Source organism: Squalius cephalus, assembly GCF_949319135.1.
Source record: "Squalius cephalus genome assembly, chromosome: 4".
NCBI lineage: Eukaryota > Metazoa > Chordata > Actinopteri > Cypriniformes > Leuciscidae > Squalius > Squalius cephalus.
This window is the reverse complement of record NC_137125.1, coordinates 42,049,002-42,069,852: the sequence shown is the minus strand read 5'-3', so window position 1 is coordinate 42,069,852 and position 20,851 is coordinate 42,049,002. Positions and strand designations below refer to the sequence as shown.

Below are 20,851 nucleotides of genomic sequence, written 5' to 3'. Positions count from 1 at the left end.
TTTTGAGTTTAAGCCCACAGGGCTAAAAGTGGCCATATTTGATGTCTTTTTCTCTTCTTTAGAGTGTTTTCCAGATGGTATTCACTGGCTTTCTGTTGGCCAATGTGAGCGGGCAGACCTGCTAGTAAGGATGCAGTCTCTATGTTTCCGATTGGAGCAGGGTCAAAGTTCAGAAGCCAGTCATCGACCACCCTGCTCTGTGGAGGAGGCCAAAGAGCGCCTGCGGTTCCTAATACTCCGCAGATTCCCCAGGTGAGTGCTGGACTCATAAGGTCTCTTTTACTATAACACTTCAGAATAAAAATTTACATTTTTAAAAATGCTTGCCTTTCCTTTGACATCAGCTGCTTCCTCTTATGTACATCCATCAGGTCCCTGCTGATTCTGGACGATGTCTGGGACAGCTCTGCTCTCAGGTCCTTTGACATTCAGTGCCGAGTTCTTCTGACCACGCGAAACCGAGGTCTGACTGACTCTGTAAGCGGTGAGTAGTTAATTTTAGTGTGTCCAGTTTGCATTGTATTGATTGACACAGTGAGAGGCTATTCCTAAAAAGTCTAGTTTTGTAAGTGACTTGGTGGATATTGTGCCTGCTTGCGTCTGAGTTTTGAATCCAAGGCAAATCCTGCACTAAATGAAATTACATTAATTACATTAACTCTTGGAGATAAGCTATTTTCAGATGAGGTTATGAGAGAAATGTTCTTTTGTCTGTATTATTGCTGTTATCTTGCAAAATTCATTAGGTTTCATCCTGTTTCTGTGTGCTTTGTTTTTTGTGAAGGTACAAGGTTTGAAGTGCCCGTTGAAAACGGTCTAGATGAGGATAAAGCCCTGGAAATTCTTGCTTTGTATGTCAATGGGAAACCACAGAAACTTCCAGACCAGGCCCGCAGCATTGTGAGCGAATGTAAAGGTACAACTCGCTTTTTTATGCTAAATGTGATCACTGCATTTCTCACTCGCTCATTGTCCTCTACCTCACCTTATGATCGCAGTGTCATGTTCACATCATGATGTTTCTGAAATCACTTTTGTCTAATTTTAATAAAATTACAAATTTAATGACTTGGTAAATCATCGTTGCCCTATATCGGTCTATCTCATTTGAATAACAGTACTTTATTACTACTGTGTGCCATAGAATTAAGTACTAACACTGAAGTACTTTAAACCCCAGACTGTTGTAAATGTTTCCTTCCTTTAGGTTCTCCTTTGGTGGTTTCTCTGATTGGAGCTCTGTTGAGGGAGTTCCCTGAACGCTGGAGCTATTACCTTAAGCTGCTGCAGAGGAAGCAATTCAAGCGGATCCGTAAGTCATCGTCCTATGACTATGAAGCACTGGACCAGGCCATGGATGCCAGCCTGCAGGTTCTGGAGCCTGAACACCAAAATCTATACAGAGACCTGAGCATCATGCAGAAAGACATCAAAGTGCCTGCGAAGGTTAGACAGAAAATCTCATGTCTCATTGTCGCTTATTTTTATATTAGTCTGTATTCAAAGTTTATTTTGGTTTTATTCGTTATTTTCTGTCATGCAGGTTCTGTCGGTGCTGTGGGGTCTTGAGTTGGAGGAGGTGGAGGATGTCTTACAGGAATTTGTGAATAAATCACTGCTGTTTCGGGACTGTAACCAGCGACCGTATCTCTATTACCTTCATGATCTTCAGCTGGACTTTCTCACTGAACAGAATCGTGATCAAATTGCTGTGAGTTATATTGCATCGTTTTATTTTTAAATGAGAACACCAAAGAACATGGTCTGAATTCATTTCTCCTGTAGGAACTACATAAAAAGATGGTCCGTCAGTACCAGCAGTTCTATAATGAAAGCCCACCCAGATCTGGAGATAAAGAGTGCTCGTATTGGTACCACTTCCTCCCGTACCACATGGCTAAAGCGGGACTGTCTAAGGTAATGCTACAGTATGACCTACACTAACACTTCCCTCCTCTGGAGTTTATGTAGGATCTTTTAATGATTACTTTGCATTATTAACATAAAATTTTCCTTTCTTTTTTTTAGGAGCTTTATTCACTGATGTTTTCCTTGGACTGGGTCAAAGAAAAAGCTCAGGTTATGGGATCTGCTCATCTCATCAACGACTATGTAGAATATGGTGAAATTCTAGACAAAGAGGTATTTATACACTTTGAGTTAGATTTGCTGATGTTCCTCAATTGTACATTTTGATCAGAAATGATTTACATTTTTATTGGAAAGAAGAAATGGCCATAGAATGCAATGATTTGTATAAAAAGGCCTGTAATGTTTTCCACACAGAATAGTGAGGTGAGACTGCAGTTTCAGGAGTTCCTCTCTCTGAACGGACATCAGCTGGAACAGAGGCCGTTTCCTGACGTAGTGCAGTTGGCTCTGTCTCAGCCCGCGTGCTCTGAGGTTTACAGGCAGGCCTTGATGCAAGCGCAGAGAAGGGCCAGCAGAGGGCAGCTCTATCTGGACTGGGTGTATGTATCCCTCTCAGACTGCCTCATACAGTGGCTTTCGTGTAGTAAATGAGATTTTGATTTAAAGTGTGTAGTAAATGAGATTTTGATTTGACACTTTAGGAACAAAAATAATCAGGACAGTTTGTCCCGGCTGGTCATGCATCCTCACCAGGGGTCCGTCTACTATGCTTGCTTCTCCAAAGATGGGAGTAAAATAGCCTCTTGTGGGGCCAGCAAGACGTTGCGGGTAAATATCTGTTTGTGTCCTGACACTGTGCTGTTTTATGTGACTGGCAAAATATTTGCCTATTTGTCCTCATTAGGTGTTTAAAACGACCTCTGGAGAGAAACTCCTGGAGCTTCAGGCTCATGACGAAGAAGTTCTGTGCTGTGCCTTCTCCCCCGATGACCGTCAAATAGCAACCTGCTCCAGTGACAGGAAGGTTAAGGTCAGTGTGTTTGTCTCCGTGCCAATTTTATTTGTAGGTCAATATCTTTTTGTAGGGCAACAGTTGGCTCCAGAATGATTCTTTTAATATTCAACCTCACGTTCCAATCCAAACCTCCATATGGTTTCTATTACAAAGTGCTGTGTGTACATTGTTCAAAAATGAGTCGGGAGAATGAAGTGTTTTGTGTGTTGTAGTTGTGGAATGTTGAGCGAGGCATTCTTATCAAAGTGTTTGGGGAGGAACATGAGGAACAGATAAACCACTGCCAGTTCACCAACACAGGCCGACGTGTCCTGCTGGCCACCTGCTCAAACGACAAATTCACCAACACCAAGGTCAGATGCTTTTAGAGTTCTTGAGTTCTGTTCTTACTTTTGAATGCAGTCTTTAGAATTTTTAGTAGTTTAGAAATTAACAATAATTAAATAATTTCATTTTTTTAAAATCATTTTACTAGTGTTTTTTACATCTCATTTATTGCTAAACCTTTGTGAGTGTGAAACTCTTGACTACATTTTATGAATATTGTTAGTAATTATTCTAATGAACCTTAAGCGCTTGTAACACTAATATTATTCCTTTTAGAGTCTGACATGATTGGTTCAATGAGTCAGTTCAGTAACCCCTCCAAGGACTCCTCTTAAACAATGAGTTCACGAGTCTATTTATAATAATAATATAAATATTCTAATAAAATCGCCTCAAGTCACGGGTGCATAGCGCGTGTGTGTTAGTCTTGCTCCAAAGTGTTTGATAATTAAATCCTTATCTGCACTTTTTCTGCTCCATTCATTTCCTCTTTCCACATTTAGAGTCAGATTTGGTGAACATGAGTAATGCGAGTGACAGCTGGTAGGATGCTCACTCGGAACAGCAGAGGAGGGGAACGGGGCAGCCGTGTAATTCTTACAGCTTGTGAAATGTTCACAGAATTGTGGGAGATCTGTAGGAGTGTAACAGCAGGAGTCTGCAGTTTAGCTGTATTCGTTTGAGGGTGCGAAAACAGTGATCGCACGGGTGTCAAAAACGTAATGAGAGCACCCCCCCCCCCCCACCCAGTGAAGGCGTGAACACAAAAGGGGCATTTCGTGGAATATCTCTGCATGAGGCGCGAAAGAAACAACCTGAAATAAGATTTAGAGAATGTAACGGCAGATGTGTTGAACTCAAGACAGTTCCTGTTTTTCCATAAACCTTGACGGTGTTCAAGACCCCTACACCAAACATGCATTATCCAATATCTTCCTGAATCCATGTGTCCTGCCTTTTTACACTGCTTTCCTTTTTTCCGTCTCCATCTTTGCTGCAGCTGTGGAACCCCAACAAGCAGACCTCTCAAAACACTATGTTTGGACACATGGAACCAGTCAATCACTGCTGCTTCTCCCCTAATGACGCTTACCTCGCCACTTCATCCAGTGACGGCACCTTGAAGGTGAGGCCATTTCAAAACTGGTTTGCCTACCGACTAGTTTTTATTTTGTTATTTGCTTGCTTGTATAAGCTTGCTTTCATTTGTAATTTTTGTAGTTTTAAATGAATTAATTTTTTTTATTTAAAATATATTTTATTGTAAGTAAAAACAAGACTGATCTACAATTAGATGTTCTCTTTTCTATATTTAAATTCACCTTTATTAGAAAGGCTCAAACTGCTGGATCATCTTGATGAGGCATTTCTTGCACTTTTGTCTTTTGTATCTGGCAGCTGTTTGAGGTGTCGTCTGCGAACGAGTGGAAATCAATCGATGTCAACAGTTTTTTCCCAGAGAGTGACGATGAAGTAAAAGCCATTGTGAAATGCAGCACTTGGTCAGCTGACGGCTCACGGATCATTTGTGCTGCCAGGAACGCTGTGTTTGTAAGTGATTTTGCGAGTGGTAATGTGAAATGAGTTGGCACTGCCACTCAATATTTTTGATTTGGTGCCTGTAACAGCTTGATTTTTGAAGCCTGATTCAAGCCCATCACACAAACTAATTAAAATGATCATAGGAAAAATCCTATGAATAATCTTCTTTAATGCACAAATTAAAGGTAAAGCTTTAATAAAACTCTTTCAGTACTCAGGCTGTCAGAAAAGATTAATGTACTGTGTGGGTGATTTTTGCTTCTGCTTCTCTTATGCTCATGATTTGCTTTAACTGTATGTTGTCTGTGTTGTATGCATGTAGGTGTTTGACGTAGAGACATCAGACATGCTGCTGGAGATGAAGACGAGTCGTCTGAGCACAATTCAGTATTGCCACGCATGTCCCAACAGCAGCTTGCTGGCCGTCGCTCTCTCTCATTACACTGTAGAGGTACACCACACCACACCACAGCGCTAAAATGTGCAGATTTTGTGCAAGCATTTCCAAACCTATATGTTCTCTTCTATCTCTGGGTCCCCCCCATACAATAGGTTTGTGCGACCAACTGACCAAAATGTTAATATGCTCTTAAATAATCACTTAAATCATCCTCTCTGCTGTTGCTCCTAAATATCATACGTGTCTAAGGAAAGCAATTTAAAAATGAGTATTTTATCTTTATAGTACACTGTTCAAAAGTTTGGGTCTCTTATGATCACCAAGTTTGCATTTATTTTATCAAAAATAAAGAAATTGTGAATTTTTACAATTTTTCTATTTTAATATATAAACTTCAAATGTCATTTATTTTAGCAGCCAGTTCTTTAGTGTCACATGATATTTCAGAAATCATTCTAATATGCTGATTTGGTGACATTTCATAAATGTTTCTCAGACAAGCATTTTTTTAAAGTATTTTTGTGAAAACCTTTTTTTTTTTTTTTTTTTTCAAGATTCTTTCAAAGTTAAAAAGAACAGCATTTATCTTGTCACAAATGTCTTGACTGCCACTTTTGATCATTTAATGTATCCTTTCTGAATAAAAGTATTAATTACTCTTAACTGACCCCAAACTTTTGAATTGTAGTGTTTTATAAGATTTAACAACCAGAGCAGATTTACATGATGTTCACAGGGCAAGCAGTTAAGCGGTTACATGCTTGTCGTGTGCTACCCTCGTCCAATGTTATTAGCCTCATACATGTGCAAAAGAGAATGTTTCAAATGTACAGAGTAAAACCTCAACTGGACTACTCAGAATAATTAAATGAGAATGAACAATGTAAAGCATGGAATACGTCAAGTAAGCCTGGCTAATGATGTAAAAACCCACTGTGGTACTAAGGACTGTTGTTTTTCAGCTGTGGAACTTTGAGACCAGTAAAAAGAAAGCCGAATGCAACGGGCACCTGAGCTGGGTTCATTGTGTCCAGTTTTCACCCGACGGCTCACTGCTGCTGTCCTCTTCTGATGATCAGACCATCAGAGTAAGCTAGCGATTGGTCCCTCTCTTCCTGTAGTGTGATTTTTTTTTTTTTTTTTTTTTTTTTTTTTAGTTTTTGCAGTTATTCTATGAACAGTATTGACCTGTTATCACAACAATTGTTAACGCTTGTCTAGCTGTGGGAGACAGACCAGGTTCACACCACCTCCGCTGTGGCTCTGAAGCGGGACACTGATGTTCTCTTCTCCCTGAGTGACGTTACAGTAGTGGCTGCCGACAGCAGAAACCGATTACAGGTACTGTCCACCAGAGCATCTATTGTTAGCTTACAGCTGTTTTTTTGTTTGATTGCATTTTATATGACATGTGATGTTGCATTGTGAAACTTCAGGTACAGACTGCATCCACAGGCGCCATTCTGTACGAGAGTGAAGAGTTGCCGTCCAGGATTCGCTGTACTTGTATCAGCAGAAATGCTGCTTTTGTGTCACTGGGAACTGAGGATGGATCTGTACAGGTACTGCAGCTCACCTGTGGGGTATCTTCATCGCCAGTTGTCTCATCCTAATATTATGCTCGTTTTGAATGGGAGTCTCTGGGCATGCAAGGCACTCTGGGTAAAAATAGCCTTCAAGATGCTTGGGTGTTTTGACTCGCCTCCGGCAGTGATTTACCGTGGCTGTCAACTGCACTCAGCCCTCTAATCTCTCGCCCTTCCTTTCCCAAACCATTCCCTTCTGACTCTACTGAATGTCGTCATTCTGGAGGCGAGTGTTGTCCTCCTGTGTGTGCTATAGTGTAATGGATGTGACTTGATATGTTTGGGACAAGGTGGAAGCCTAGAGGTAACGGCTAACTGATGGAATGAAATTGTGTTCTCCATCCTCTCAGATTTATTACACCCCTTTACTGCCAAACAACCATTTATTTAACAGAGAAAGACACAGATTTAGAGAAGCAGTTAAATGAATGTAAAATGCATTAAACTTTATTGTTCCAGGTTCAATACAAATTAAGCTGTTTACCACAGGCCATTACAAAAACTTTATTTTTATTTAAATGTATTTAAGTCATTTTGATATATTTAAATTAACTTTTGTCATTCTAATGTTTATAGTTGTTGACTTGTGTACTTTCTTTTGAAAAATGTTTCACTTCATCTGCAGTAATGCTGGTACCATTATGAAACATCAGAGGGCGCCAAATGGCTACTGAGCAAAACATTGCAAGCGTACTAACTACTCACAACTAAAGCAATTGTAGTGTTGTGAATGCAGTTAGTCTGTAATGGTGCATTTCTTGCAGGCCCCCCCCCCCCCCAACCCCAAGGAGAGCATGGCATCAATGAAATTCCAGTAGTAGAAAGATGAGAACTGTGTTTGTGTGCGCAGACAGGAAGAGTGAAAGTTAGACAGTTTCTGAAGAACGTTGGATGGAGAACCTTGCAGCTGCTGAACTTACAGCGTGATTTTGTGGTGGCACTAGGGCTAGAGACAGGTACAGTGCAGGTATGGTGAGTGGAAGTGTATGTGTGAAATGTATTATAGGCAGTTCACATTTGACATTTTTATTCAGCGATTATTTAAAAGAAATGGTTAAGTTTCCACCCAAAAAAAAAAAAAAACTGTTTTAAAAACTGATTTTAACAATGTTTTAAACATTGATAGTGTTAAATTGACATTGAATTGTTTCTTGAGCACCAAATCAGGATATGAGAAGTGACCTCATGTGTGTGTTCTGTACACATTTATCCATGACTTCTGAATCTGCTTTTTTGCAGCATTTGATCCTGGTGACTCTCACATAAGACCAGAACATACTCTCACATAAGACCAGAACACCAGCCTGCAAACACACATACCAATTTTTTCCCTCAAAAACGCAACCCGTGCTCCCGTAGCCCCAGGCAGCTTTAAGTTTGTGTTGAAGTTTTAGAGGCAGCAGAGAAGGCCGATAGTCTTTAATGCCTGACAGAGAGGGGCGAACTGACTCACCTTCAAGTGTGCTCTTATAAACCGCTTATATGTATTAGATTAACTCCCAAAGTTTGAGATGATTTGTCATTAGTGGTTTATATATTTAAATGTTATCTTGAGGTCAATGCAGGGTACAACTAGCTGTAGTCTTTTACAGTCTTTCCTTACCAAAAAATCCTTAAATCTAAGGAGAGAAATTAAATCAGAGAGAGAATTAAGGATTTTTGTCATATCAACGTCACCCCCCCCCCCTCTTTAGCTATTTTTGTCATCTCATCGTGTGTTTTTTTTCCAAGTGTACGTTTTAATTTTTCTGAACTTTGCTATAATTTAAGTTTTCCTAAATTTCAGTTGTAGTAAATGTAGTAAACATTTGAACAATGCGTAATTGACCACAAGTAATCATAAATGCAATTGCAATTTGGTTTATTATGCACTGCTAATTTAATTTGTTTTACATTCTCTGAAGGTGTTTGAGATTCCATCTGGAAACACGGTGAAGCTCTCAGGTCACACTAGGACTGTTCACCACTGTCAGTTCACTGACGACAGTGAAACCCTCATCACATCCTCAGAAGATGCCACTGTCCGGGTAATTCACTTACAGCTGTTTCTCATAATTGAGATCATGGGAGGAAAATACTCTAAATAACTAAACCACACATGCAACATCATAGACCTTCAGTGTCCCAAATGGCACACTTCAATGCGCTCTTGTGGACTTAACAGACATGCAGTGGCCATTGTAAGTCCACAAGCAGTAGGGTGTCCTGTTTGCCATTTTAGGTTTCAAAAGGGTGCTTGCGAGTGCCCCCTTTGCAACCGATAGTGACACTGAAGCGAGCTTCACAGCAGACTTCTACTTAACAGTCAAAGTGGCTTTACCTCATGAAAGTATGGTCTCTGAGGAGGACCGCAAGGGCCTAGGGTTCCATTTGGGACAGGGCTATAGTCAAATGCAAAGAATTGTCTTTTAGGGAATAAATTAGTGGTTATTTTAATCTTGTGTTTTTTTTTTGTTTTTTCTCGAACATATTCAAACACCTGCTTATATGAAATGTTTTTGTTTTTCCCCTTCATCTTATGCAAAGTTTCAGTGTGGACAGAGACATTACTTTGTGTGTGTTTTTTTTGTATAACCTTTTTATTTGCATAATTTTCTGGCTGTAAGGACAGTTGAATGACAACTCTGATTTGCAGGTGCAATTTAGTAATTGCGCCACATGCCCACAAACTCCTGCTGCAGCTGTTCTGTTAGTTTGAGAAGTTTTAGGCAGTGGGTTATTATAGGGCTCATTGATTCATTGTGTTGATGACAAGGAGAGGAAGTGTGAGGGGAATAACTTTGATGGGGAATTGATGGTTGTGAACAGCTGCATGCCTGTTAAAATTCTGTAAGAACAGATAGACAACCATTAAGACCTTTAGGACATTTGTAGTAGGATGAAAGTTTGAACATTTTGCCTGTCTGCAGGTGTGGAAGTGGAGGACAGGTGAGTGTCTGCTGCTGGAGGGTCATAAGGAGCCAGTCAGGAAGTTCCACCTTATAAACTCCTCTCCTCATCTATTCTCCTGGTCGTTTGATGGCACTGTTAAGGTATTTGCAACCTCTACCTTCTATCCTGCAATCAGTTCTCTTCTTTTTCTGAATTGCATTTAAGCACATGCAGAGTGTGAAGGATGACGTGTAGGCCTCATTTAGCTCGTTTCTGTTGACTGTCGCTTTTAGTAAGAACCATGGTTATCAAGGCCAAATTATGGACTGAAAGCAGTCAACCATAATAATTAGGTGATGCACGCGGTTAAATGCTTGTGAACTGCTTTAAGATCTCAATGGAAGTAGGCGTTTACAGTTCACCCCAGTTGTAGTCAGGGCTTCTGTGGAAAAAAAATTGTGGTCCACAACTTCCTGCCACTTTTCACAAATAGGGTTCGAAATTGGACCTGAAGTGCTTAAAGTGGGCATTAAACAGAAGTTATAATTGCCTTGTCTCTACTGTGATGTGAAAACTGTCTTTCCAACTTTTTTTTTTTAAAGCAAAGATGTTGCCAATGTGAGTGGAAGCTATTTTTATTACATTTTTTAAAATTCACGTTGTAATCTTTAATGTAAATAGAAATATTTTATAATAAACAGTGCAGTGTTCCATAAAAAAAATAAGAATTGTCAGTTTTGATTTCATGGTGACTTTAAATGACATGGCCTTTTTTAAACAATTGGTTCATGAAAAGAGGTGCTTAACTCGTAGGACTCGTAAGTAAATTATGAGCTTTTCTATTTTCTGTTCTTTTTTTGTAATTGTGTAACTTTCTAGCAATAAATAATGGTAGATAATCAAATTAGTTTTTTTTTTTAACCAAAATTATCAATTCCTTTTGAATCTTTTTTTTTTTTTTTTTTTTTTTTTTTTGAATATTGCATGATTTACAGTTGTTGGATATAATCCTCTGAGGTGGGACATCAAGTCATTATTTTAAGGTGGAAATACAGAAATGTTTAAAACTAGCAACCTTTCATGCTTTGTTTCTTGAATGGATGGTTTTAATTAATTAACTTAAACTATAATCCATGTAATCAAATCACGGGTCATGGAAAGTATCTCTTGGCATTTTCAGCAAAAGTTGTCTGTTTCTTTCTGTTGCAGGTCTGGGATTTGAACAGAGGGCAGATGCAGCAAGACCTTGAGTGTCATAATGGTGCTGTCCTGTCATGTGACGTGTCTTCTGACGGATGGCTCTTTGCCACAACCTCAGCTGACAGGACTGCTAAGGTCAGTGAAAAGGGGCTCAAATGCATAATCGGATCGATGTCACGGGACAAGATATTCTTTACCTTAGTGTCAGAGCGTCACCTGCCTCTGTCTAATTCCTGGGCTCTGACTGTGCAAACACCTGCTCCTGTACCACCGCTAGTATGTTTACTCTAGTTGCGTGTCTGTGTTGGTACGGTGTAAGGACAGGGCTAGGTGACTATCTGGAGTATCTTTACTGAGCCCAGGGTTCTCACGGTAACAATGCCAAATACTTGCTAATTAACTCTGCGTGAGTGCTGTACAAAGGCGTAGCGTCTTCTGTTTGTGGTATCGGAGGTCAGAGTCCAGCCTGCTCGCCCGAGAGTGTGATGATCAAGTTCTCTCAATCTGTGTGACGCCGCCTCTACCGGAAGAGCTTTCTAATGAGACGCCATGTTCACGTCTGTCTGCCAGACCTTCTCAACGACCAGAGAGGGAGAGGATGGCAATGTGAATTTGGAGTGCTGATCAGAAAAATCATTCATGCCAAATGGACCCGCCTCAATGAATAACTCTGACTAAAATTAGAGATGGGACAACAAATATTTCAAGCAGCAGTTTAGCCAAAAATGAAAATTGATATTTGCTCACTCTTGTGGCATTCCCATCCCATTTATTATTAGATTTATTAACCTTCTCACAAAGTGATCGCTCAATGAGATTAGATCACTTCAAATTTTTACACAACACAATCGCAGTCTGGCAGACGGTGTTCAGTTTTGCTCCTAGTCAGTTTATGCAGTAAAATGGCTTAACTGATGGTTTTGTTCCCTAAGGTGTGGAGCAGCGCCTCATGGGAGATGACGTTTTTGCTGAAGGGACACAAGGACTGCGTCCGTAGCTGCAGATTTTCTTGGGACAACAAGCGACTTGCAACGGGCGATGACAACGGAGAAATAAGGGTGAATAAAATCTTAAACTACTTGAAACTCTTTCATCTCTGTTAAAGGTATTCAGATCTGATCGGGGTGCCTTGATCAGATTTCAAAAGGATTTTGGTATAATGTGTTACTTAATTTTTTGGAGTTCAGGTTAGACTAACTTTTACATTTAAGTTTGAATTTCTAAAGAAATTGAGGCTTTCTAAATTCTTCTCATATTCTCAATTAACTGGTTTGGTAGTAAATCCTAGTACATTTACTCTCAGATCTTTGTAAAAAGTCTTCAAATTACTGTATCAGTGTGTGCTCCCCTCACTTCTCATTTCCATACAAGTAAAATGTTTTTGTAGAAACTCAATTATTCTCTAAACATGCTCAAACACAAAAACATTTCCCTAATTGAAGAATCACCTAAATATGGTTGTAAAGAAATTTTCTTGGCAAAGGTTGTCAATTATGGTGAATTTTGAAACTCTGAATGTGTGGATATTATGGCCATGTTGAGAGCAAATGGAGAGGTTTGAATTAATACAGATATTAAAATAAGAGACATATGGACAAATACGTTTCGATAGCTCAATTCTCAAAACTCAGCATCCCCTGCTTGTCACTTCTGCCAATCTGTCTCTCTCTGAGATGGGGCCCCAGTGCTCAGAAGTGTAAAGGAAAGTTCTACCTCATCAATTAAAGATGCTGCTTGCAGAGAGAAAAGGGAAAATGGGGAAAGTGAGAGAACCGCAAATAGAGAGAGTGAGAAATGCTGTGATGTTATAATTCATGGCCTGTGGTGCTGTTTTTCAAAGCTCACATTTCTATTATTTAACGCTGTTTACTGCCACTGAGAAACACAAGTGCAAAACGTGCACATCACAGTGTAATGTCTGTAAATCAGGCTTTAGAATGGATATATTTGCATTTGGCATGTTTTATTTTCTCAAGCGATTTCTGATCAAATTCGTACAAGAAACACTGATGCATTATAAAAAATAAAAAAAAAACTTTACAACAATACAAATATTGTGCAATATCTTATGAATTTTTATTGATTTTGTGTAACATTAATGTTGTATGGTTTTATGTGTATTTAAGCTGTGGAGCATGCTGGATGGAGCTCTCCTGAAGATCTGTTCCCGGGACACTAAGGACTCCATGGACTCTTTCCACGGTGGATGGGTGACCGACCTGCACTTCTCCCCTGACGACGCAGTGCTCGTCTCTACTGGCGGATACGTCAAGGTACACACATTATATAGATGCAATTGCTGTTTACAAGCAAACAATTCTGGGTTCATTAGGCACCATGATTTTTTTTTTTGTTTAATTGGCTTAATTCAATCTTTGCTGCATGTGGGATTATTGTTTAGGGCTGGGTAACATTTTTGTTTTTCATTTGAAAAGAACTGGTTCGTAATTGTTTAGTGAATCGAAATTGAAGTGAATCCAAATTGAAGTGAATCCACTGTAGCGTGATTCCTAAAAAAGTCTGAGTTTACAAGGTAAACATTAATCGGTCTGAAACCCTGCCATGTTGAATGAAGTCTTTATATTGGCCCTAAACGCAGTCATTATTATTATTTGAGCAAAAGTAATACTTGACTGGCCTGCATTCTTTGAGATTTAGCAAAAATCTGCAAGCGTTTTATTTGTAACTTTTAAAGTGCAGCCTTGCCTAACAGGATGAAGTCTCTCCATTCTCTCTAGTTTGTTTTGTGATGTCATCATTTCATCTGTATTATCAGGCAGACACTTGTCCAATCGCTCATGTCACAGAGGCACATTATGCCAGGAACAGAGCGAGACTAACTTCCATCAACTATGTCACCCATTATCCATCACACATTGAGACGACTTAATTAATATACTCGGAGTTGTCTGTACATTGTGTAAGTGTCACTGGCGTAATGATGCTTCATCTCACATCAATCCGTCAGTTTATCAAATGCGTCTGCATCAGGCTGACCCTCTGCGTGAGCGACGGGTCCGTCGGAGACCCGATAATAAGCTCTGATTGATCACCGGCTGTCCTCTCGCTCAGGATCCCGCTGTCTGTAATATCAAATGATAAATTAATCATCGCATGCGTCGGTTCCACATCCCCAGCCAAACCTCTTCATCAGACCCAACCAAACCTGCTGTAAATCTGTTACGACCACACGAACGAAGGAGGTGTGACGCGTCACGCTGCACTTCCTGCTGGAGATGCGCTTGTTCTGATTTGAGAATTTATCTATCCGAGAGGATGTTGAGTGATGTCCGGTTTTCATTGGAATGGATTGTTTTTGGTCAATTAAGTCTACTTGTTTGAATGATCCCTGGACTTTTTTCCCTTCCATATTTTCTAATTTGCTTTTATTTCTTAGAGTTGAGTTGCTCATGCAGTGGTGCAAGTTCAAATCCAGTCCAATCTTCTCTCTATCACCAATTGTGTAAATAAAATGTGACCGAAATAAAAAAATGTAAAAGAATAGTAATGTAGTGACATGGTTTGCTCTGTTAAACTCTGGGTTTGGCTTGTCACTCAGGCAGCAGGAAGAGTCTTGTACATCTCGCCATGCCCGAGCTCTCTGCATTCACTTTGAGGTGATCTGCCTCAGCCGCATCTACATCTTTTGATGTGCGCCTTCCGTAGTTTGTCGGTGACGTGTTTATTTGTATCGGGCTGTCAGCAACGCTTGTTCTTTGACACCTTTGCAGTTCAGTCCATCCGAGTACAGAAACATGACATTGTTTTGGATGGCAGCAGGCCAATTATTTCTTGCGGTGGGTAAAACGCAGAGGCTTAAGTAATGCTTTTTAAAACACAACTCGCAGTAAAGTGAGTGAGGTGTTAACAGTATTGGTGCATACTCACAAATGTTGTTTTTTCACTCTTGCAGTTCAGCGAAACTGCCTAAAACTACAGCAATGAGCTATTTAATGATATTTGAAAGTTGTTAAAATTTACTTTTTCTGATATCCCAGTGATTGAAACTAGCGTTGTCACAATATCAGATTTATGATTATCGACAGTCCAAAATATTTCATAAGTAAATTGCAATATCTTTAGCAATGTAAAATAAATTAATATAAACAATTTTTTTTTTTGGCCAATGAATCACTGCAAAAAATGTGCGTAGGGATGTGGAGAGTTTGTAAACTTAACTACAATAGTACTACAAAAATGACTTGCTATTAATTGGCACTTCCTGCAGACTGGGTTGTCAAACACATTCGTCTTTTTTACTCTGACACCGGCAAGCAGACTATTTTTGGCTGCAGGTAGTGCGTCTCTAGCTTACGCTACCATGTCCCCTGTGATTTTGAGCTGCAGTAGTAGCTAGTCACGTGGCGTTGGCGCGTCTCAAGTCAGACAGTGACGTTATGACATCAAAGTACAGCACAAGCTGTGATGACTGCCGTTTCACGATTGGCTTGATCCACAGATGACAACGATCACGTTTCGTGTTTGTGAAATTCATTCAGTTCCACTAGTGCTCACAGTAAAAGCTCTTAATGTTATAGTGTCCAGTTTATCAAAATAACAAAGCGGGACTTATTTATTATTATTATTATTATTATTATTATTTAATTTTTTTACTTGTTTTATTTAAATGGTATAGGTTTGTTGAACATTATTCTTGTACATACAGGCACTATTGACCGCAAGTCGCTAATCTCACCAATCAGTTGCATCCAGCCAAAGTTGAACAGGCATATATGCATTGGATATTTTTTGTATTATTTTTTTTTTATAATTTTTTTTATTATTGTCTGTACCTGTATATTGACATCCCTAACTGTAGCATGAATCGTTAAACGTGCAATCTTTCTCTGGATAAGTGGGTTGGACTGAAGACAGGACATGTCCTGTCTCAATGAGGACATACACAGAGGACAAATCTGTAGGGCATCTGTCTCTTTATACTTTTCCCTCGTCGGTGTTGTCCTTTCAGTCTCATTCATCAGCATGTCTGTAGTCGGCATCCATCTTTATCTGCATGTCATTTTGTCACTATTTTTTTTATATCTAGCCGACAGATTGTCGGGTAACGCATAGCGTCATTCTTTACGCATATTTCCTGTGTGTGAGTAACTCATTTTGCCCTTCACTCTGAGAGGTAAATGTTTTCTGTGTCTGAGTGATTTATAAAGACCTCTTATCATTTAGCTTCCACTCATAATAAACAAATGGTTATTGTAGCTACAGGTGTGTGTGACCGTGTTCCTTTGCATGAGACAGAAATATTTCTTGGAGGACAGGACAAACGGATGAGGAGGTCAGCCAGGATATTACACCTTTACTGAGGAAGAGGCTCAAACGCATTAAATCACACTGCCTGACTCCCTTTCTCTCTCTCTCTCTCTCACTCACACACGTATAGTGTTTCTTCTCTGGAGGATTTGGCTGCTGTTTGGAGACTCCTAGTAATTCACACACATCAGCTCCAGGGCATCCAGACCTTCACCTCTACCAGACAGATCTCTTATATCACAGCAGTTTATTGCTCTGAGTCCCACAACAGCATTCACCTGCTAATAACAGACCCTTTATTTCCTTTGTCTGTTTCTACTGTTGAACAATGGTGAGAAAAGCCATTTGTTTTGAAGCGGTAGCAACACTTGGGGCCGTTGGGTCTGGAGGTGTAACAGAGCCAGGGAGATGGATTTGTTCTCGTCCCGCTGTCAGGACTGTTGTTTGTTTCTGCAGAGTGTTCACAGCCATCCTGACATTCATTAGATAGTGACTGAAAGGAGAAACTTGGGGCGAATGGATTTGGCAGGGACTGAAAGAGTTGCTGGGTGTTCGTTAATTTTCAATAAGCCAAGTTTGGAGTTTGAAGTCAGTTATTTATTTTTTAGGAAGTGTTTTTAAAATTAGAAACTGCTGTTACTAATTTGAAGTCCCCAGTCAACACATTGAAGTCCATTTTGGTGGATGAGATGTAACTTTATGGAAAAGCACACGAAAGAGGCGTGTAAAGGTAGGATTATTATTAGAGGCCAAGCACCGATGGTGCGTAGGCACACATTGCATCTGTTGGCGTTCCTATTACCGTATTCTTCCACTCTGGAAATCTGTCAGCCCATAGAAGCGCTTGTGGGAAAGTTATGAGATTTGGCACACAGATAGAGGACAGTCTGAACTGTCACCATAGAAAATTTGGAGTCTAACTCAAACTGTGCAGCGCCACCAACTGTCCAAATTTTGACTCGCGTTTATACTAATAACTTTTGAACCGTGAGGGATGGCCTTGAGTCCAGACGACTGGATAAATTTCTGCCATTTAGAGTTTTCCGATAAAACCACTTTTTAGAAGTTCTCGGTCGTTGCTCCGATTTTCACGAAAATTGAACCAGATCATCTTCAGACCATGCCGACAAAGTTACGGAATTAAAGTTGATTCGTCAAACCGTTTTCGAATAACGTACGAACGAATTTGACGAAGTGCCCGTCAAAATGAACGCGAGGCTATATATTTGCAACGCTTTAGCGTATTCTGATCAAGCTTGGTGTGTTATGACAACCATGACCTGAGGCTACCTGCACAATGCCACCAAGTGGTCAGGTGATATGAAAATGGCTCTTTTTACTTTATAACTTCTGAACGGTTTGGTCAAAAATCACAAAACTAGTCTCTTTAGATTTGGTGCATAATACAGAGTCATCCAATACCCAATTTTCCCATATCGGCCATTTTGGGTGTCAGCCGTTTTGATTTTAGTTGTAAACAAGCGGGAAGGAAGTCGACCGGAAGTTGAAGCCGGCCGCGTGCCACCATCTTGTAGCAGAACTTCACCTGCTGTTAGCATTCCATTGACTCTCATTCATTTTGGCGTCACTTTAACAGCGAATAACTTTACATCTGAGGCGTTTGAAGACTCCATTTGTCCATTATTTATTTCTAAAGAAACACGACAATGTATAAAATGCTCCATTACCTTGTAGCTTATGTTATGGCCCCATAGAAGCAGTTTTTGTAAAAGTAGGCTAACGATTGCGCCATAACCACGTGACTCTCTGTCGCACAGTAGAGAGAGATTACCGTATGGACGGGAGGAGAAGCTCGCGGGCAATCGGGGGGACGTGGAGGCAAAATTACAAAATAATTAATCAGAATACCTAGCAAAAGTTTCTCCTGCTCCAAGCTCATGGACACCTTCTACTCACACTCTCCGTCTCTGCAAGTTTCGGAAGGGAATGATTCAGATTTCTCATGCCACAGCCACTAGAAGACAGACGGGTTGCTCACGTCACCTCTACGTCGTCAAGCTCTGTTTGAGTCTGTGCGTCAGGAACGGAAGTCTTAAAAAATCGCTAAAAACGGGCTTCACTTGTCTCAATTGAGTTCCAATGAGATGGCTCTGTCCACTTCTTATACTGTCTATGGTTGTAAAATGCTATAATTTACGAACGCAATGGTGTATCGTTACGAAACACTGTCTTCGGCACCATGCCCTGACAGTACTCAGTTTCTGGGCAGTGCCACCTTGTGGTTGAAAGTGATAAACCATTAAATCAAATTATTGGTTTTTTTTTTTTTTTCCAGCCATTTTGCCTAAAATCATGTTAAATGTCTTTTAATTGTTCATTGTTGCAGTTGGTCTGATGCTTCCAGCCATGTTGGCATGACTTATGGTCTTTGTGCTTGGCCCCGATAATTGCTGTTTGCGACTATATTTATTGTTATTTGCACTTTGCAATGAGAAATGTATCAAATAAAAATTATCTGCTTGGCATCTTTAATCCAAGTTAAAATTAGATTTTGTTTGTTTGTAGGTAAAATAAACATTTGCTTTGAAGCTTGTCTTTCATTATGTAATAGTTTCTGAGAGAATTCACTCAATCTATTTGCCAGCGGCAGAACAAGCACTTGTACCGTAGGAAAGCTTGACACAGTTCGCAACACCTGTCACTGCTCTGCTTTCCACATTTCTCTTCTGTGCTATGGGAATGGCTGCTTTGCCCAACTATTATATAAAACGCGCCACTGAGAAGACAACCTTGAGAGCAAATGTACCTTTTTGCACATTTGCGTCACAGCACCTCATAAACTGTGAAAGCCACCAACTTTTTTTATTTTTTTTGTTTCTTCATTGGCCATAATGAATGAAGTTTGATTTTTATCTGGTTGAAAGCGATCTGAATGTTTAGCTTCGGGCTGGCAGACACGTGCGCTGGTGCCGTGACTCAGCGATTTGGCCCCGACACCCGGCAGATGACCTGTCAAAACGCGTTCACGCGGGAAAGATGCTACGGAGGACCGACACCACGGCGTACCCTGTCTTTGTCATACTGTGGTGTGCGGATGCCAGCGGAGGATTCCTCAACACACTGCAGGCAGTGAAATGAGAGAGGGGACTAAAAATACAAAGACGGAGTGGAAATAAAGGAAAAGGGACTCTTTTACTCCATCTCTGTGTCCATCAATATTTTAGCCTTTGAGGTGTTAAATGAATAATTTAGCTGAAGTGTCTGAGGTGGGCTCCCCTCTTGTTTCTCCCCCCTCTCCAGATGTGGAAGTGTGGTTAAAAGTGCTGTACGAAAATAGATGCTGTGATAATTGCAAACATAAGAATCCGACGTGGTTGTTGGTTCAAAAATGGTTGTAATGGCAATATTGCAAGCTTTTATTTTGTTAATTTATTTTTTGTTACTTGCAAATGAGAACATCAGCAGAAGTGCAGTATGGAAACAAGTAATTTACAGTCCAATCTGTTCCCCGGGTCCCTGTTAAAATAACAATATATGCGGGTTTGTCTCGATAGCCCAGCCTTGTCGGCGGTCCGTAACCCAGAACGCGCAAGGAGGAGAGCAAACTAGTAACAGGGTTGCCGTATCCACTTCCTCTGACCCTGGAGGTGTTTGAACTTGAGTGACGCGCCCAAGGGCATAGAGGATGAAGGTCGACCCCTGATCTTCAGACCTCAACCATCCCTGTCAGCTTCTGTGTGTGGAAATGTTCTTTCTCAGGAGATTTTCAGTTCATGACTTGTATCAATCATAAAAGGGTCACTACTTTCCCCCTGTTATTCATGCAACACACTCTCCTTGAACCAACTGCAAGTCACGTAGCGGCAGACCAATCCGATGTCTTTCCCTCGTTCTCCCGACCGATCGAGACACCGAGGTCTGGATGAGTCCTGTCCGCTCTTGCGCAGATCTTTGTAGAGAAAGTTCTTGAATCCGCCCAGTCTGCTTTCGCTACACACATAATGACGCTACACGTCAACCCGAGGACAACGTGGCCTTTGTTACAAATCGATGGCTTTTGTCATCTGGCTTGCGTTTAAGGTGCACAATCATTCATTTGGAGATGAGCAGAACAAGATCAGGTCTTTGTCTGCAGACTGTACTACACTACACACTGCGTGAGAAATAAGAGTACGAGACTTGGCCTGGTGAATAATTGAAGCAGGCGTTGTTCCTTTTACTCATAATAGTTGTTCTTAGCATGTTGTCTGGGAAAGAGCTCGCAACCCTGAATTTGTAGGCTTTTTATGTGCTTGTGTGTATTTTGTGACCAGAATGTGATTTTTGCATCGTAAGTGTTTACAGGACCGAAAAGGTTTTCTTTCCATCTGTCGTCTTTAACTCATTATTCAGCGTCCTGACATCAGCGTAAAGCGCAAGCATAATGTGGTAATGACTTTGAAATATATATATTTTTTGAAACACGCACCAGCGTCGAAAGATTATTTAATTTTCATATGCTCTCCGAGCACTATGGGTACAAAGGTTTTCTTTTAAACAGCAACTTTCCTTAACTTTTGAAAGATTAGGCTACAGCACATTCATCCAGTGGAAAAAATACATTTGTCTCGAGACATATTTTGACATGATTCGATTTTTGAGACTCTCAGGTGATTGTACACGGTCATGTTTGATTCGGACCGAATGAACAAACACGAGCTCGATGAAAGCCAAGTTCTGTGCAGTATTTGTGGCGACACAAAGCCTGGCCATCAGGGAAAGGAGAAAAAGAAATGCGACTCGAGCAATGTGCTGCGTCTGCACGCTGCA

General features: G+C 40.4%; 1 protein-coding gene across 5 annotated transcripts in view; it reads left to right on the top strand.

The window, feature by feature from the left end:
• apaf1 (apoptotic peptidase activating factor 1) overlaps positions 1-20,851 on the top strand; it is a 45,506-nt gene that overhangs the window by 4,761 nt on the left and 19,894 nt on the right. For 2 of the 5 annotated variants that reach the window (XM_079869800.1, XM_079869798.1), the window contains exons 5-27: positions 63-252; positions 372-484; positions 785-916; positions 1,208-1,446; positions 1,544-1,711; positions 1,786-1,917; positions 2,029-2,142; positions 2,287-2,471; positions 2,574-2,700; positions 2,777-2,902; positions 3,100-3,240; positions 4,215-4,340; positions 4,613-4,765; positions 5,079-5,207; positions 6,119-6,244; positions 6,378-6,497; positions 6,593-6,718; positions 7,593-7,709; positions 8,647-8,769; positions 9,652-9,774; positions 10,823-10,948; positions 11,746-11,871; positions 12,940-13,086. In XM_079869800.1, the coding sequence (XP_079725926.1) occupies positions 63-252; positions 372-484; positions 785-916; positions 1,208-1,446; positions 1,544-1,711; positions 1,786-1,917; positions 2,029-2,142; positions 2,287-2,471; positions 2,574-2,700; positions 2,777-2,902; positions 3,100-3,240; positions 4,215-4,340; positions 4,613-4,765; positions 5,079-5,207; positions 6,119-6,244; positions 6,378-6,497; positions 6,593-6,718; positions 7,593-7,709; positions 8,647-8,769; positions 9,652-9,774; positions 10,823-10,948; positions 11,746-11,871; positions 12,940-13,086 (3,209 nt within the window). Of the gene's footprint in view, positions 1-62; positions 253-371; positions 485-784; positions 917-1,207; positions 1,447-1,543; positions 1,712-1,785; positions 1,918-2,028; positions 2,143-2,286; positions 2,472-2,573; positions 2,701-2,776; positions 2,903-3,099; positions 3,241-4,214; positions 4,341-4,612; positions 4,766-5,078; positions 5,208-6,118; positions 6,245-6,377; positions 6,498-6,592; positions 6,719-7,592; positions 7,715-8,646; positions 8,770-9,651; positions 9,775-10,822; positions 10,949-11,745; positions 11,872-12,939; positions 13,087-16,211; positions 16,356-20,851 lie in introns of those variants that run through there. The other 3 variants (XM_079869799.1, XR_013821107.1, XM_079869801.1) reach the window with 3 other exon arrangements.